Source organism: Acinonyx jubatus, chromosome D4, assembly GCF_027475565.1.
Source record: "Acinonyx jubatus isolate Ajub_Pintada_27869175 chromosome D4, VMU_Ajub_asm_v1.0, whole genome shotgun sequence".
NCBI classification, from domain to species: Eukaryota; Metazoa; Chordata; class Mammalia; order Carnivora; family Felidae; genus Acinonyx; species Acinonyx jubatus.
In genome coordinates this window covers 61,247,822-61,261,717 of record NC_069391.1, presented here as the reverse complement: position 1 = coordinate 61,261,717, position 13,896 = coordinate 61,247,822, and the positions used below count along the sequence as shown (strand labels likewise).

Here is a 13,896-nt window from a genome sequence, read left to right as displayed (position 1 = left end):
TTATGAGTCTCTTCTGTTTTGTCCCACTCCCTGTTTTTATATTACTTTTGTTTCCCTTCCCTTATGTTCCTCTGTTTTGTCTCTTAAAGTCGTCATGAGTGAAGTCATGATTTTTGTCTTTCTCTGACTAATTTCACTTAGCATAATACCCTCCAGTTCCATCCATGTATTTGCAAATGACAAGACTTCATTCTTTTTGATTGCTGAGTAATACTCCATGGTATACCACAAGATGTATACCACATCTTCTTTATCCATTCTTCCATCGATGGACATTTGGGCTCTTTCCATACTTTGGCTATTGTTGATAGTGCTGCTATAAACATGGGGGTGCATGTGTCCCTTGGAAACAGCACACTTGTATCCCATGGATAAATGCCTAGTAGTGCAAGTGCTGGGTCGTAGGGTAGTTCTATTTTTAGTTTTTTGAGGAACCTCCCTACGGTTTTCCAGAGTGGCTGCACCAGCTTTCATTCCCATTCCCTTTGACCTTTGTAAGGAAGCTCAGAGATAAGTCATATTAACAATATTATCTTTTGCTTGGGTACATTCAGTATTTACATTTCTATCTCTTTAAGTTATTTTTTAATCTTACATCTCTTTTTTTATTAATCTTACCTTTCTATTTTAATAACCTTTTCATATCTATGTCCAGTAAAACCTTGAATTGAGAGTAACTTGAGCAAACATTTCTAATAAATTTTAACTTGACAAATGAGCTATGTCATGATCACAACTGAGACAATGGTTCTTGAAATTCACTGATCTGCAAGTGCTTTGGATTACAACCATGTTTCTGGAACCAAGGTTTTACTGTATTTTATTGTAAGCTGGCTCTTAAAATCCACTTGAAGCTACCTATAGTAACATAAACAGAAGTTTTACTCCCTGTTATCTTTCTTCTAGCTAAAAGACTACCTCAATCACAGTTCACAATAGGAAAGCATCCAAGAATCTACTATTTAATACTCAAAACTTATTGTTTAGGGGCACTTGCGTGGCTCAGTTGGTTAAGCACCTGGCTCTTGGTTTTGGCTTAGTTCTTGATCTCACAGTTTGTGAGTTTTAGCCCAGTGTCAGGCGGGCTTCTCATGGGGATTTTCTCTCCTCACTGTCTGCCTTTACCCCCCACCTTAAGTGCACATGCACACACATGCATGGACTTTCTAAAATAAATGCTAAAAAAAAAAAAAAATTCAAGGATATAAATGGTTAGAAAGCAGCATAGATGTGAGTTCCACCCTTATATCCTCCAGTTACTAGCCAAAAATGGTTTATTAGGTATTTGAGTTAACCCACTTAGTGCCTTCATCCTTTTTTTTTTTTTTCATTCCTTCATTCACTCATTCATCCATGTTATTACATGCCTACTAAGTGTCAAGAACCATATAATAAGTTCTGGTAATGATACATCATAAGCAAATAGATCCCTGATATCAAGGAGAACATATTGTAATGGGGAAAAAATGATAATAAATGAAATTATTTCACCATGATAATATTTTAAAGAAACTAAAATAAGCTGATAAGATAGAGGGTAACTGAGAACGTGTGGTAGAGCTATCTTTTCACCAAGAATCTGTTCACTCTGACAACCACCAAAGTGGGATAGATTGGGGCCCATAACTCTATTTTTGTTCTTCCCAGCCAGGAAAGCATTAGGAAAAAAATTTAGGCTTTTTGTTTTGTTTTCACTTTTTCAAGCCTTATGCCTTTCTCTCCTCCTCTGGTAATCATGTACAGGATATTTCCATCCTTTTTCTTTTTTCTTTTTTGAAGGCTTTGAAAACAATACTTCTTGTGTTGAGCGGAAGTGGGTGGGGGAACTTGCTTTACCAAGCAGTACAATGTCAAGACTTTGAAATAATTTTCCCAAAACTTTTATTGGTATAGCTGTGTATGTGTGTGTGTGTGTGTGTGTGTGTGTGTGTGTGTGTACACGCACATGTGTGCGTGCGTGTGCGCACAGCAGAGTACATTTTTGTTTCAGTTAACTCCTTGAACAGCCTGCCTTAGCAACTCAGTTTGCCAAATTCTAACTGGGTGGTGAACTGGAATGAATGAGGCACACAATACATGTAGACAAGTAGAAAAGGAATTTGAGTAGAAATGGGGTCACACAAAAGGCATAGACAAGGAGCAATTGTGACCTCACATCAGATAAGACTTTCACACACAGCATTGCCTGCCACCACAAAGACACGCTTAGTATGCCTGGCTAACATGAAACTTTATTCAGAGTCATTATTTTACATATAGACAGACACACAAACTTGCATACATGCACATACGAGCGTACACACAGATTAGCTAGTCCATCTAATGAATGGGAGAGACCCAGTATATCCAATGACATACAATATACAATAGGAATACAGAGAGCAATGCTCCAAAGCACTGAAAGTTGAAAAATGAGGAACAAAATGAAGTGTCCACCGAAAAAGAATGATTGGACACTATACACACATAATACTATGCATTTACTAAAAATGATGGATAAAAGAATATTTCCTGACATGGAGATGTTCCCAATATATTAATTTTAAAAGTACAATGTAAAATTCCTTGATCCCATTTTTATAAATTCATAAAAACAAGTAAACCAAAGTGTAAACTATAGTTTTCTCTGGGTGGTTTTTACTTCCTTTTTATTTTGTATTCTGAATATTAAAGACCTCTGCTACCATTTATTAATCACTTTATATATCAAGAATTTACAACCTTACACCTTTTCATTGTACAAAGTGAAAAACTCAGTCAACTGTCAAAAAAATAAAATCACTCATTATCCCAAAACTCCATTGTTATAATAGTTAACATTTACATACATTTCTTTTCTGTGTTTTTTCTTTTTCTCTTTTGTGACAGGCACACTCAACTATTATGCTGTCCATTTTTCTGTTGTGTTGTCTGTCTCTTGTTGATTTGTGACTTTTCTTTATAATTCTTTTTTCTCCAGCTTTATTGAGGTAATCAAAGCTGTATGTATTTAAAGTATGCAATGTAATCATTTGATATATATGTATACATTGTGAGATTACCAGTCGGTTAATTTACTCCCTTTTCTACATCATATATATGAGAGAGTAAATTAACTCATATATATACATATATGAGATATATATTATAAATATATATATATATATATATATATATATATATATATATATATGTTTATTTTCAGGGGCACCTGGGTGGCTCAGTTGGTTCAATGACCAACTTTGGCTCAGGTCATGATCTCACAGTTTGTGAGTTTGAGCCCCGCATCATCACACTCTGTGCTGACAGCCCAGACCCTAGAGCCTGCCTTGGACTCTGTGTCTCCCTCTCTCTCTCTCTGCTCCTCCACTCACGCTGCCTCTCTCTCTCTCTCTCTCTCCCTCAGAAATGAATAAACATTTAAAAAAATAGCAAATTTTTATTTTCAAAGAGAGAGAGTACAAACGACCAGGGAGGGGCAGAGTCCCAAGCAGACTCTACACTGTCAGGGCAGAGCCTGACATGGGGCTCAACCCCACAAAACCGTGAGATCATGACCTGAGCTAAAATAAAGAGTTGGATGCTTAACCTATTGAGCCATGCCAAGTGCCCCCATATTTATATTTAAAGTAAGACTATGCCCTATGTACATTTTTCTTTTTCTTTTTTTAATTTTACTTTTTTTGTTTTTATTATGTACTACATTGATACACTGCATAACCTTCTAGAAAGGGTAGATGAGCATAACTGAATTATTCTTCATCAGTCAGGAAAAGGCTTCTTCAATCAATATTCTCCAAACACTGTGACACATAGTAACGATTAACTCCAGAGATGTGCCTATCTCTTTGCATCAGACTCCACTGATACGGATAATAGGCAACCCTTTTTTCCTTGCCCTCGTTACAGAACCTTTGGATGTACGCAGTGGCTCATGCCAGGGATGACCAAGCACACTACCATGATGCCGATCCCGGGCAGAATCTCGAACCACCTCGTGCTGCGGCTGCCAGGACCAAGCCCTTCCTTCCTGACCCCTAAAGGTGACCCTATCTCGGACCCTTCCCGGTAGGCTCCTGTAAATTTTTCTATACTGATTTTAGAAAATACTGATTTTCTATACTGATTTTTTCTATACTGATTTTCATTAACATTATTCCATGGACAATTTCTAATAACTTCATTATTCTACAACATAATTTTAATTGTTATGTGGTATTAAATCATTTTATTTACCATAAATTCCCTTCAAATTAAATATTGCTTTGTGTTTTAAATATTAGAAATAGCATAACAGTGAACAGCCTTCTCTTTGTCTTATTTCCTTTGGATAATTTCTTAAAAGTGGAATTTTGAATTGTATATGAAAATTAGTTTTAAGGTTCTCAGTATATATTGCCATGTCCCTCTCCAGAAAGAACATATCTGTATGTACTCTTAAGTAGTATAATGATTCACAGATTTCTCTGCATTATCATGACACTAAATATTAATATGCCCTGGGTTTCAACCTTAATTCTTTAACTTACTACCTGTGAACTGGGACAAGTAACTAAATCTCTCTGCCAATTTCTCTTGGTGATAACATCACCTATATCATGTTTTCTTTGCACTCAAAGGAGATTAATATATATAAAGTATTTGGAAACGGTAAAATCCTACCTAAATGTTAGTTGTTTTGAAAAGTTGTGTTTTTCCCCTATTTTGATCTTTAAGAGGATTTACATATAGTTCTACTCAGATATTATTAGATATTTCTACTTGGAAAGTTTTTTTTTCTCCCCCTGGAAATTTATCACATCTTGTGTCAGCCTCACATTGCCTATTCTTCCTCCAACTAGATCCCCCAAACAAACTAGTTTCTCTTCCGGAATATTCTTATTCCTTCAGAGGTACTCTGCCAATTCTCAAGGTAGAAAATACAGTTTTTTTGAGCTCAAATAATGATTAATTCCCATAGTCTTCCTTCCAATGCCTTATATCCACCGCTTGTTCTTTATCGCCTTACTGCCCTGATGCTGTCCTTAGAACAGGAAACTATTGAATATCTGTGGTGCAGATGTGTGCTGTATTTGACTTCCTTGCTTAAATGGGGATGTCTCCCCATTACCTGCAGGAAAAAACCCCATACCTCCCAAGCACAGTCCTTCATACCAGAGACTGTGCTGTTCCTTTCATAAGAGACTTTGAGATTTAATATTCTCTTCCCTTGCTCATCTTTTCTCACTGTGCTCATCACTTCATAAGCCCAAACTTGGGCTGATGCTAACTAGCACTGCTAAAGGTAGAGAGATATAATTTTTTCTTGCAAAAAAATAACATATGATCCCACTTCTTTTACTTGTGAACTTCCTTTATAGTCTACACATTTTCTACAGTACTGAAATAACTGGCATCAAAGGTCTTAACAAGCATCTATTTAAAAAATTCAGTTCAGTGAGTCTGAGGCCCAAGGATACTAGAAAACCCTCATTTCAGGGGAAAAATGTTAACACGGGGCCTGCTGTAATACATGCTTCAATTAGACAAAATACACTGATTAAGAAAGTGTGTCTGTAATCTACATTTTTCTTTATTTCTTTTCTTTTTTAAAGGTTTTATTTTTAAGTAATCTTTACACCCAATGTGGGGCTCAAACTCACAACTTCAAGATCAAGAGTTGTGTGCTCCACCAACTGAGCCAACCAGGTGCTTCTACATTTTCTATATTTCAACTGACTATTTAACTGAATTCATTTCTGTTTCTTGTTGTATTTTAATTTTTTTTTTTTTTTAAAGTATCTGCACATCCAAGAAGGCATTTGTCTGGCTCAAACAGGATGTTTGATATATTCAACTTGGCATTAACATTTATTCAAAATAATCAGTATTTTCATGATTTGGGGCTGTGACTTCCTCATAGAATTGAGAAAGAAGATGATGGTGGGTTTTGAGGTAGGACAAACATTCATTAGATTCTATCATTTTAATCCCAGTGCCAAAGTTACACAAAACAGAAATAGGTACAAAAAATATATGTTTTTTTTTATATTAGTTACTGATGTTATCAGCAGTAAAAGATTTGTAGCAGTGGACCCCAGAAAATAAAATTCTGGACCTGATGTAAATTTTCTTGTAAGAGCCCCAATGTTTGTATTCTTTTGAAGCTATGTTGTCCATTTATTTTCACCTCACGTTACCGGAATTTGTTGGCTCCGTCTCTATGGAAACCATTCAGAAGGATGATAATGTGAAATCTCATGTGCACAGCCCTCTCTATCAGTGCTGGTGAGGTACAATATTACCCTGTGATTCAAATCCGCTTTCAGTAAATGGAAAAGAATAATATGTAAAATGTGCCCAAAAACCAGGACTGAAAAGCACAAACAAATCCTGGCTGCTCCTAAAGTAAATTAACACATCCACTCACAGCCAGGAAGCAATATGGTGAATATTCTCTATGGCCACCAAGAGTGAAGGACCCTGGCCACTATTCAGAAATGCTGAAGCTCATTCATGTACTTTTGAGGCTTATTTTGTAAGGGGAAAGAGAGACAGACCATTTGCATTTGGAGTTTATCATTCAAACTTTTATCAAAACCATAGTGGAAAACATGCCTCAGCAATGCAAATACATTCTCTCACACATACCAAAAGCAAAGCAACAACAACAAAACACAAACAACTCTACCTCTTTGATAGTTCTTTCCTGTTCTCTTACTAATGAAGGAATGGAGCATGTTCAAACTAAAAGCTGTGGCCAGGGATCTGGCGCCTATAATGATGGGACACAAGTAACTGCATCTAGGACAAAGCACTCTGAGCAACCAGGTCTGCTTTGCATTCATGCAAAAGCAGAAAATGATGCAAAGGTGCTGTGCTCCCATACATGCAGGATAACTTCTGTGCTGACCCGCACAAATGCCTTTTTCCTCAGAACTACAGGTCTGGACTTGAGGCAGCAGATAACTGTCATCTGTACTGATAGCGAAACACACCTCCAGCCCCTCACAGACTCAAACACACAGAAACCAGTTATGCTTGTGGGTGGTATGCAGGCAAGTATAAGTTCCCATGTCATAAACAGTAGCCACAGCAGGTTTATTCCTGGTGCTAAGAACACTTTGTGCAAAGTTTAAGTAGGACATTTTCAAAATGCCAAAATTGTCAAAAAATTTGTATTCTTAGATGGGTCTGCATCTTTGTATGTGTGTGTGCATATGTGCATGTATGTGGTGTGGTATGTGTACAAGAGGTAGCTCGATGTTTTAAGGAGAGAATGAGGGGGTAGGGAGGGAGTGAGCAGGATCTCAGTGGAATCAGGGAAATGAAAAATTACAAAAATCAGAAAGGAATGTGAACTCATCTGGTTTTGCTAACTGGTGCTCAGAAGTTAGCTCTTTCCCTCCCACAGAGGGCCCTATCTTCATGTGCTGACTACAACAAAACAGTACATTTTTTGGCAGCTCCTGAGTTTTTGGGGGGTATGAGGGTTACATATTTGTTTTTAAGGTAAAAAAAATGGATTAATCAATGTCTCAATAGTCTGTCCTAGGGTGGCGGGTAAAGAGCCACTTATATAAAGCCATTATATAGAAATGAGAATTCTGATCACTGAGAATTCAAATTAAATTTAAAATTTATTGCTGTGGAGCATGTCCTTTGGTATTTCAAAAGCTCACGTTGGGGCAACTTATGATTTCCCATAGAGAAGCCTACCTTCCCTTTACTAAAGTTGATTTTTTTACATATGCTAACCTAAAAGACAATCTTTACATCTTGCTATAATTACCTTTGAATTGTAGAGGCAATTGCTTGCTCTATCCTCACATGATAATTGGTAGTAATAGAAATTAAAGTTACCTCTTATATCATCAAGTGCCAAGCATTGAAACTTGTTTTTAAAATTTTTTTTACTGTTTTTTTTTTATTTTTGAGAGAGAGAGAGAGAGAGTGTGTGTGTGTGAGCTAGGGAGGGGCAGAGAGAGAGGGAGACACAGAATCTGAAGCAGGCTCCAGGCTCTGAGCTGTCAGCACAGAGCCTGACATGGGACTTGAACTCAGAACTGTGAAATCATGACCTGAGCTGAAGTCAGAGGCTTAAAGGACTGAGGCACCTAGGCGCCCTAGGAAATTCAATTTTATCTGCCATTTCCTCCTTTTCTTTGTTCTCCATATCACTATGGAGGGGAGGGTGAAATTGGGGCTTCAGGAAACTGAGTAAATAGGTTTCTAGAGATTAGGCTTTGATAAGATTGCCTTTTTCTTATAATTTACTAAGATATTGAGCAGTGTAGTAGCAGAAAGAGGGAGACAGAGGATCCAAAACAGTCTTCATGCTGTGAGTGCAAAGCCCAATACAGAGCTTGAACTCACAACCCTGAGATCGTGACTGAGCTGAAATCAAGAGTCGACCCTTAACCAACTGAGCCACCCAGGTGCCCCTTGAAACTTATTTTTAAATATTAACTGGCACTATATATATTAATGTAAAACCATGTTAATTTACTCAATTTTTCAGCTTGTACTTCCTGGTATGTCTGTGTAAGAAGCCAATTGTGTATTATTACAGTTTCAGGTTATTTATATTTGATGTTTTATAAAACTCAAGTACAGCTATACTTATGGGCCAAAGAAATGGCATCGGCATACTTGTTATACGTGCCTACATAATTAAAAAAAAAAAAAAAGTTATTTCTTACAGCAACTAACTCAAAAAAAAAGTCATCTGGGAATTATCATTGCCTCCACACTTGTTTCTACACCAGAAAAAAGTGCATACATGCCTTTTGAGACATCAATTGAAATACAATTTCATATTCAAACATTCATACTTCAAATAAAGTGTATGCGATGATAGTGATCCAAAACCAAGAGAAAGAAAGGCCCAGGCATCCCCATCTTTCCTCCTCTATAGTCAGATAATATTTCCCACTGGGCAGAAGCAGCAGATGGCCTGGTCTGCTCTCAGGCTCCTCTGGAGCCATGACCTCTGCCTATCAAGAAATATCCAAGGTGTTTTCTTATTTAGTATTGAGATGTGAACCTCTGTTTTGTTCTTCCTATCATACAGCCAACTGCAACGGAAAATAGCAAAATAGCACGGATGTGGACTTGGGTGTTTTCCTTAAGTGTTGGGGAAACACTTTCAGAGTTGTGCAAACAGTAGCAGCAAGAGTGGGCAGAACAGGGGAACACACACACACACACACACACACACACACACACACACACACTAGCACGCACACCCCTAGAATAGGAATGAGTTTCCTAATTGGTGAGATAAGAACAGAGCAAGCAACTGAGTATGTGCAGCTCCATCCCTTCTTTTACTGTTTCTAGAAGAGCCTGTTCACAGAATACATGTGTTTTCTTTCGCTACAAAGTGTTAAATAACGAAGCTGATATTTTAATCTCCATTTACCTAATACTATGTCTGCTTTTGCCATTGATTATGAACACAGAATATTGGGGAAGGAGGTAAAGGACACTCCTAAAATCCTGAGAAGGCAATGGACTAAGATTCAGACTCACAGAGTAAGCTCAGACATAGGCTTAAAAAAAAAAAAAAAAAAAGACATAACCTTAAAATCCCAGTGTCTCCGAAGAATAAAGCCCTGAATCTGTCCACCTACAAGTTGATATCTTGCTCAATGTGCTTACAAAGACAGAATGAACATTATATTGGAACAGATTAACACCATCGACATTTTAGAGCTCTAGAATGTTTTAAGGGAATAAAAGTGGGAAGAACCTCAACATTTTCTTTACATTTAAGTAAGGAAATTTCCCGAACCAGAGAAAGCCAGGTAGGTTCCTGGAGGTTAGAGACAACACAGGAGTGTAGGTGTTAGTGTATAAGTTCTGATGCTCCAAGGGGGAGGAGGGCATGGGAAAATGGAGGGGAATAATGCAAATCAAAACACAGTACTCCTGTATTCAATCAACTAATACATTACCATCCTGCATTCTCCAGTAAGTTCCGCAAAATCGTCTGTGGCACAGAGCAGTTATAATAGCCCATGCCCATATACGATCTCCAGATCTGGTTTTTGCTGGAAATGGCATGCAGAGTTGTAAGGATTTCATTTTCACCTGATTGTAAGAAAGAGAGAAATATTATAGGCAAAAAATATCGCAAAAGAGAGCTTTAATTATAGTTGAAGACCTTTATTTCATTTGAATATATATACCCTATATATGAAAACAGCTATCTGGAAAATATAAGAATCAATCCCTTAACAACACTAAGGACTAAATGTAGAAATCTCAAAAATCCACAAAATAGTACTCAATTACTCCTCAAAGTTGGTTCATCACAATTTTTTTTTTGGCTCCCCTTTTTTGGCTTTGTTAGAATTACCCAATTTTAATACTTGCCTCATTCCAACTTTCCTCTGGTTCCTTTACATTTCTGTGGTATTTACACCAAATAAAAATTCAGTTTTCTCTTAGTAAAGTACTGTTTTCCCTTTTAAATTGCCTTATACCAATATTGGCATAAGTCTTAAAAATACATGACCTATATTTTTCTCTAAAACTCCCCTACTAACCCTGATGCTTTTCCCTTTGTATCACTGACAGGGCTACTTATTTATTTTTTTAAGGTTATTTATTTATTTTGAGAGAGATAGAGACAGCATGTGCGAGCAGGGTAGAGGCAGAGGGTGGGGGGGAGGGAGAATCCCAAGCAGGCTCTGAGCTGTCAGCGCAGAGTCTGACATGGGGCATGAACTCACGAACCATGAGATCATGACCTGAGCCAAAACCAAGAGTCAGACACTTAACCGACTGAGCCATCCAGGCACCCTTGAAAGGGCTACTTATAAAAAGCTCTTCACCCAACAGTGTAAAATATTAGTTGTCATAAAAGATGTAGTTAAAAAAAATGTTTTTAGTGTTTATGCATTTTTGAGAGACAGAGTGCGAGCAGGGGAGGGACAGAGAGAGAGAGAGAGAGAGACCGAGTCCGAAGTAGGCCCCAGGCTCCCAGCTGTCAGCACAGAGCCCCATATGGGGCTTGAACTCAGGAAATGTGAGATCATGAACTGAGTGATAGTAGAATGCTTAACCAACTGAGCTGCCCAGGCACCCCATAAAAGATGCAGTCTTAACCAGAATTCCCATTAGAGCATTTAGATAATTGAAAAGGAAGTACAAAGTGTTTGGTACAGGTGCGACCCTATTTGGGGTCATTCATATAATAATAGCAAAATAATAATCGCATCTGACATTTGAGCATTACTCTTTGCCAAGAATTGCACCAAATGCTTTTCATGCAGCTAAGGAATCTAAGGCATGAACAGGATCACTGGCCCAAGGCTACATGACTTTTAAATTGAATGGTTACAACCCAGTTTATCTAACTACAGATTCTACACTTTCCCTACTGGCCCAGGTACAGACCTGCTACAGGTACAGCACTTATACTAATAGTTTCCAGATACAAATGACCTTACATGGTTCTTTCTCTGCCCTTCTGCATATAGATGCATCATGCTGCTAAAAATTTAACTACTTGGGCAAATGTCTGGCTCTTTTAAGATCTTCTCAGGGACTCAGTCACTTACATCTTAGAATTATCTGATTTTATTGTTACTATATCAGAGAAAAATATACAACCATCTCTAAAATGGCCAACTGGCTAGAAGGATGCTTCACTTTCTTTTAACCTTTCTGAACTCTATGTGAATATTACTCTCATTACTCCTTTATCCTCAAAGAAAGCACTTTTACCCTCCAATCTACCTTCCCACTCCACATGCTTTCACAAGAAATATATTTACAAGAAATGTATCATTTTGCCAGACTAAGTTAAAGAAAGAGAAGACAGGGTTTTTTTCTTAATTTGTTTATTTTTGAGAGAGAGAGAGAGACAGAGCACGAGCAGGGGAGGGGCAGAGAAAAAGGAAGACACAAAATCTGAAACAGGCTCCAAGCTGTCAGCAGAGTCTGACGCGGGGTTTGAACCCACAAACCATGAGATCATGACCTGAGCCGAAGTCGGGTGCTTAACTAACTGAGCCACCCAGGTGCACCAAGAGAAGACAGTTTTGTTACATGAGTAAATATCATTCAACTGACTTATGATAGACAACCTTGCCTTATTCCATTGAAAGTCTAGGAATATGTGAAGTTCAATAAACCAATATCTGAGGAGATAGAGCATCCTTAGCAATTATGCAAGAAATCCAATCACTTACCAAAGTCTTAGGATAGAGTGATTGAGAAGTCCATTAGGAGCTGGGATAGACTAGCAGTGCCTGGCGGGCCCACTATTCAGCAAGGCCAGCTTCAATTAAGATCCTTTAAAAGAGGGACGGGTCCCTTTTCCATATTATGTCATGAGGACAAATGTCTAGCATCCAAATGAGAACAGTCTGTGAAGGACTTTATCTGTCAAATCAAGAGTTTAATGTTTAGGAGTAACAGAGTACTAAATAATATGATCTTCTCTACATTATAGAAAGAAAATTGTAATGATACTGTGCCTAGGTCAGAGAGGAGACCCTGGAAACAGGGAGGTATGGTAAGAAGCCAGTACATTAGTCCAGGAGGGAGATGGGCAAAGAAGTCCTGTGAACTGTGTCCTAAGATGTTGAAGTCCTAACCCCCGATTCCTGTAAATGTGATCTCATTTGGAAATAGGGTTTCAGTAATGTAATCAAGTTAAGATGAACTCAGGCTATATTAGGGTCAGCCCTAATTCAATGACTGGTGTCCTTGTAAGAAAAGGGAAATGTGGATATAGAGCAACACATCACCATGTAATGACAGAAGCACTATAGGATCAACAAGCCTTGCTTCTCAAGCTTGACTTTTTTTCTTATTTTAGTGATTAAAGTTTCTCCCCCCCTTAAAAAATTGGACTGAGGATCAAGTGAATTAATGGGAATTGCAGGAAGAGGAACCCCAGAGACATAATAACATGGCTGCAGTCAACTGAGTACTACCCCTCTCTGCTCCTGTAATTTTTCATCTGGAGCTCTCTTGGCTAGTAACTTCTATGCTTCTGGCTCTTCTCTATAATTAATTATTTTGCTCTTCACTTATGCCAGTGGGCCTTTAAATTTCTTCAAGTGTTTCATTCAAGTGTGTAAGGCATAATGGCAGCTATAAGGGATATAGATATCTATCTGAAGACCTTGAACTGATGTGGAATGTGCCAGTGGGTACCTGGCTAGTCTGGGTTCATGTCTTCTTTTCCTAACTGTTTAAGGCATATGGCCAGGACAGGACCAGGGCTTGAGTGGCAGAGGCTGCTGGAAAGAGGGGAGCTGGGCTCTAGTTGAGGCACCCACTGGCTCTACCCTGGACAGCTCTGCTAAGAGGTATGAGAGAATGGGTTTTCCTGCAGAAGGAAAAATCAGATCCCTCCACCATTCTAGCTGAGATTTTGGGGTCTCCAGATACATTATCAGCATCCTTCATAACTGCCACTCTCTCTTACACACTAGACACACACACACACACACACACACACACACACACACAATACCCAGAGCATGAAAATGATCAAACTTGAGACAATGAAGTTTCTAATCCTATAACAGATTTATTCTAGTCCTCACTGGACCAAACTGCCAAAGCACTCATGTGCTCTACCACTATTCAGCTTGGGGCTAACACAAATGTTCCCCATTTGGCTCTCATCATAGCTGGTCTTTACAACCAATTTTACCTTCTCTTGGGAAGAAAGTGAGTTAATAGAATGTACACCAAGCTAATTGACACTGCTGAGACATCAAGAGTAGGGTAGTTACTTGGCCACACTTTTCAAAGTGAGAATGGTGTGGAAGTCTTTCTCATTCTCTCATCCATTGTTCATCCTGAAGACACTTCCCACCTGGAGACCAAGGCAGTTTGTGACTTGAAGAACAAAGCTGCTCCTTTATTGTGATAAAATCAAGACCTCAGGCTGCATCAGTCACATATCAT

At 38.2% G+C, this 13,896-nt stretch overlaps 1 protein-coding gene across 3 annotated transcripts in view; it reads right to left on the bottom strand.

Moving 5' to 3' along the window:
* The window catches only part of GLDC (glycine decarboxylase), a 96,381-nt gene that overhangs the window by 65,554 nt on the left and 16,931 nt on the right, over positions 1 to 13,896 (bottom strand). For all 3 annotated transcript variants that reach the window (XM_027047043.2, XM_053205126.1, XM_027047045.2), the window contains exon 3: positions 9,918 to 10,053. In XM_027047043.2, coding sequence (XP_026902844.1) covers positions 9,918 to 10,053 — 136 coding nt within the window. The remainder of the gene's footprint in view (positions 1 to 9,917; positions 10,054 to 13,896) is intronic.